Source organism: Sinocyclocheilus anshuiensis, unplaced genomic scaffold (assembly GCF_001515605.1).
Source record: "Sinocyclocheilus anshuiensis isolate Anshui unplaced genomic scaffold, SAMN03320099.WGS_v1.1 scaffold293, whole genome shotgun sequence".
Classification (NCBI taxonomy): Eukaryota; Metazoa; Chordata; class Actinopteri; order Cypriniformes; family Cyprinidae; genus Sinocyclocheilus; species Sinocyclocheilus anshuiensis.
This window is the reverse complement of record NW_015540858.1, coordinates 447128-452116: the sequence shown is the minus strand read 5'-3', so window position 1 is coordinate 452116 and position 4989 is coordinate 447128. Positions and strand designations below refer to the sequence as shown.

General features: G+C 30.9%; 1 protein-coding gene across 1 annotated transcript in view; it reads right to left on the bottom strand.

Annotated features, from left to right (window-relative positions):
- The window catches only part of LOC107687906 (uncharacterized), an 8753-nt gene extending 4991 nt beyond the window's left edge, over nucleotides 1-3762 (bottom strand). Inside the window, exons 1-5 of the mRNA XM_016485390.1 lie at nucleotides 3686-3762; nucleotides 1817-1928; nucleotides 638-733; nucleotides 383-522; nucleotides 3-121 (exon numbers count right to left, since the gene is read on the bottom strand). Of these exons, the coding sequence (XP_016340876.1) occupies nucleotides 3-121; nucleotides 383-522; nucleotides 638-733; nucleotides 1817-1871 (410 nt within the window). The 5' untranslated portion in view covers nucleotides 1872-1928; nucleotides 3686-3762. The remainder of the gene's footprint in view (nucleotides 1-2; nucleotides 122-382; nucleotides 523-637; nucleotides 734-1816; nucleotides 1929-3685) is intronic.
- Between the last annotated feature and the right edge of the window lie 1227 nt (nucleotides 3763-4989).

The window sequence follows — 4989 nt, the reverse complement described above, 5'->3', positions numbered from 1 at the left end:
ACAGCATCACGCGGTACACACGCACCCCGGCCGGCTCGCAGGTGGAGCTCAGTCCACAGGACGGGGAACCGCTGATGGGCGCTGCAGCTCCAGAGGAGAAGGATGGATCCAGATGCCTCATCTACAGTGGTTATGGAAAAAAAATATTAAGTTGGGCTTCTAAGGTGTATGAATAACCAATTGTTGTAGATACTTACATTAAAATGTAAAAGTTTGACTTAATATATATATTTTTTTAAATATATAATGTATCATTTATATGTAAATATATAATTTATAAAAACAAACAAACAAAAAAACAATTTGTTCAAAATATTTTGCATGTTTGTTTTTATTTCGAGAAATGTCTCCATCTTGTGGTCAGCAGTAGAATTTTTTTTACCTTTTTGTGTCGTAGGAAATCGAGCACTGAGGGATATTTGGAGGTCATTAACCCCGCCTCCAATGACGTAAAACGCGCTGATTGGCCACAATGCGTTCTGCACACACCCACATCAACATTCACAGGACTGCCAGAAATATCTGTTACATAAAAAGAAAAAAAATTAAGTGACTGATAGTCATTAAAACAAATGATTGCTCCACACTACTCAAAATGTGTTTCTATTTGTATTTATATAAAAGAACTAAAGCAAACCTTTGCCAATGTAGATGATGTGGCTCTGGCGTCTGCAGCAGGCTCTCTCTGTGAACAGGTTGCTGGACTCTGTGTTTTTACCTAAAACAGCTGTGACTAAACGACACAAATATGCAAATAAAGTGATATTAGGTCAAAATTAAGACTGAACTAAGACTGGGGAAAAGCATAATTTGCATCAATGAAATGCAATGAAATTGTTCTAATATAGAGATAAAGACTGCATGTGACCAGGGATATCATTAACGAAAGTTACTTAAGATACAATAAATGTAAACTGAAATAAAATTAAATATAAAGAACACTTTTTTTTATTTCAGCTAGTGGTCAAGGCAAGATTTCTCATTTTTGTCTAGTTTAAGTACTAAAATAACTCAAATTAAAACTGAAATAAAAAATGAATAAAAACACGTAGGCTATTTAAAAAAAAAACAAATAAAAATGACAAATAAAAACTAATTCAAAATATCATTTTAATTAAGTTTAATTACTAAAACTTAAAATGGAATAATAGAAATGACATAGACATGTTTTAAAAAAATGACCAAAAATACACAACAAAACTACTAAAACTTTGTCAACTGAAAATGAAAATGGAAAATATAAAAATAAGAACTTATCCAAAATATTATTTGTATTTAGTTTAATCTGAAATCAAATTAATAAAAACTATACAGACATACAGTATAAAAAATAAAAAAAATGACAAAAACAGAACAAAACTTTAGTTAGGAAATATAAAAATAAATACTAATTCAAAACATTATTAAAGCTATAATAGCATGATTCCAAAATAAAATAAATAAATAAAAATAAATATTATCTGTCATAAATTACTGTAACAGTACCATGGTATCAGATGCCACATGAAACAGCATGATGGTGAATTATTACCATATTCATATACCATATTGTATCAAAAAGGTACTGCAAAAATATCCAAAAACCTGGTCTTTCCAAACCATACATACAGTATCTTATCAAATTGCCATAGATGTCATTTTAACATTTTAACTGTTTACATTTCAAAAGCGTCATATTTTATCAATCACATGACAGATTACATTCACATATATTACATTCAAAAACAGATTATACTGTAGTCACATGCTCTATTAAATTAAGATGATCTTGTATTACAACACATCTGATAAAAAGATGAACACGGCCAACACTCACAGGTCTGATGGACGGCGCAGAGCACAAGAAACACAAGCAGCGGCAGTAAATCCATAGTAATGTTCCTCACACACACTGTGCCTTCAGTCCTGCTCCTCAGGGATATTTATACCTGCATGGGTTAAGTGAGTGGGAGAGAACTGATCAAATTTCCATGACTCTAATGCCTGCTGTTAGGAGGCCAGCAGATCAAAGAGCATCTCTTCCACACCTCTTCAGCTCTTCAGCTTCGTCACGTGTGCTGTCAGACCCATCCTTTCACTAATTAAGTACTTAAGGGACTTTGAGCCACTAAGCGGCCCTCATTCAAAGGTATTAATCATCTTTTATCTCAGGGGGAAGGTGTTTAGCACCTCCACTTAAAACAAAACGGGCTCAAAGCAAGTAAATGGGCCCCTGCCCCCTGTCGAGAGGGCCTTTGTGTTTATTCTACAACAGGACAAATGGTGCATGTGAGTCTGTTTGAAAGTGTAAGACTGTCTTTTCCCTTTACTCTGAATATTTTCATGTTTATTAAAGATTAAAAGTTTATTAAAGCCCCAAGTTTTATTGTAAGTTGTGGAAAACATCAGAAAATGGTATTTTTGGTGTCTATCTATCTGTGTAAATGGTTAGATCTACCTGTCTATCTATCTCAAATTAAAATATTTATTTTATATAAATACATGATGTATCATTTATAAATAAATATATAACATATATAATTATTTTCCTATTGTAATTATATGTGACCCTGCAGCACAAAAGCAGTCTTAAGTCGCTGGGGTATATTTGTAGCAATAGCCAACAATACATTGTATGGGTCAAAATTATAGATTTTTCTTTTATGCCAAAAATCATTAGGATATTAAGTAAAGATCATGTTCCATGAAGATATGTTGTACATTTCCTACTGTAAAAATTTCAAAACTTCAGTTTTGATTAGTAATATGCATTGCTAAGAACTTCATTTGGACAACTTTAAAGGTGATTTTCTCAATATTTAGATTTTTTTTGCACCCTCAGATTCCAGATTTTCAAATAGTTGTATCTCGGACAAATATTGTCTTATCATAACAAACCATACAGCAATGGAACGCTTATTTATTCAGCTTTCAGATGATGTAGAAATCTCAATTTCGAAAAATTGACCCTTATGACTGGTTTTGTTGTCCAGGGTCAATATTTCAAATATATAATATCTAACTATCCCTTTCTTTTTCTCTTTATTTTATATAAATATATAATGTATAATTTATACATAAGTATATAATTTATTAATATAATATTAAATAATCTATTATAATTACAGCTATATAATTTATAATAATATAAAATATTTAGATATAATAAATAATTTTAATATAGCTCAAAAATTGTAAAAAAAAAAAAAAAAAACAAATCCACTCCCTCAAAAACATATCTCAATGTAAAAAGTAGTTTGCAGGAACTCAATTTATAACCTTTCAATTATTTATTTGGGATGGTAAATTTTTGTAGGCTGCATACTTATTTATAGCTTTGTGTATTTTTTTGTGATGTTTATTTTTTGTGATTTGTCAGAAATTGTCTTAAATTTGTCAAAGTATGCTTTTTTATTTAAGTTTGGAATAATGTTTAATTAGCTCTCTACAATTATTTATTTGAGATTGCAGTATTTTGTCCAGTATTTGCATATCTATCTATCTATCTATCTATCTATCTATCTATCTATCTATCTATCTATCTATCTATCTGCTATTAAAATGTTAATTTAACACATTATTAGAAAATATAAATCATCAAAAGTGTGAATCCATCAACTGGTCATTTTCCTGTGAAATTTTACTAACACACATTTCAATCTTAGCTCTATTGTATTATTATATTAGTTGATGTTGCATTTCCTACATTGTATTCCTCTATGTGTATTGGGTGTTTCTCCGCTCTGATGTTTCCTCCTCTTGAGCCGTTTTCACCTCAGTCATTATAATTAGTCAGCTGCAAATATGGCTTGACCCCAAAAAAATTCTAACAAAAGGTTTCTCAGTGGTTTACAGTAGTATCAGATGTACTTAAAAACATACTAAATTACACCTTTCTAGTGGTCAAACTTTGGTAAACTTTTAGTATGTTATTAAGGACACCTAATACTACAAAAAACAGCTGAGAAACCTTTTGTTAGAATTTTTGTAGGGTTAGGTGTTTTTTTTTCCATATATGCAGCCGCCTAAATCACTAAATAGGTTACACCTCGCACTACAAAGACCAATGCCAACTGATTACTGCAATACCGCCGCTGATTAACCTACTAATCTAGTCAAAGAATCTCCTAAATCACAACCAATCAGTCATGATTAGCTTTCCACTAGCATACTGTTTGCTGTGCTGTTTTCATCCATTTGAGTTTTAGACACATGCAACAGTATATGTGAATATGGAATGAGCTGGTTTTGTCTCAAAAGCAGCCATTTTCCATGATAATGCATTGAAAGAGATCCGGGACCCTCCTCCACATGAAGCATATGAATTGAGGGAAAGTTTCAAAGAGAAAGGCAGAGATGAATGAAGCTCAGATGCTGGGGCCCTCCGTTTTTCCAGACCTCATGAAAGAGCACTGCTTCAACAATAACGCTAGCAATGTAGGATTTCTCTCACAGGTGCAGAAGAGAGAAACTCACATTTAAACCAGAGAGTTTATCAAAAGTAAAGTTAAACAAACTAAAGTGCTATACAAATAAAAGAGATTGGACTGACTTCAGAAGAACTAACGTTTCTATACTTTTCAAACAGGTTTTTGTATTTTGAAATTTCACATGACATTACGTCACAAAACAAGTTATTGTTTTCACTATGACCCAGGTCTACAGTAGTTAATTTTATGATTTTATTGATAAAATATTATATTAATTAAGGAGCTAATTCTTTTTTATTATAATCCAATACGTGATACTGATGTGCTTTTGCCTCAATGGACTTGTAATTGGCAATATATATATATATATATATATATATATATATATAATTTTAAATGATTATTATACTTATATTTAGAAATTTTGAATATTTCATTGTTGTTTACTGCTGTCATCACCACTGTTGTTTATGAGTCATCTAAAAAAAAATGTTTATCTAGAATTCCTGTTTTCAAAATTGTGCTTAAGCAATCGTAAAAAACTGTAATGTAAAAATATAAAATAGAATTGAATTTTTTC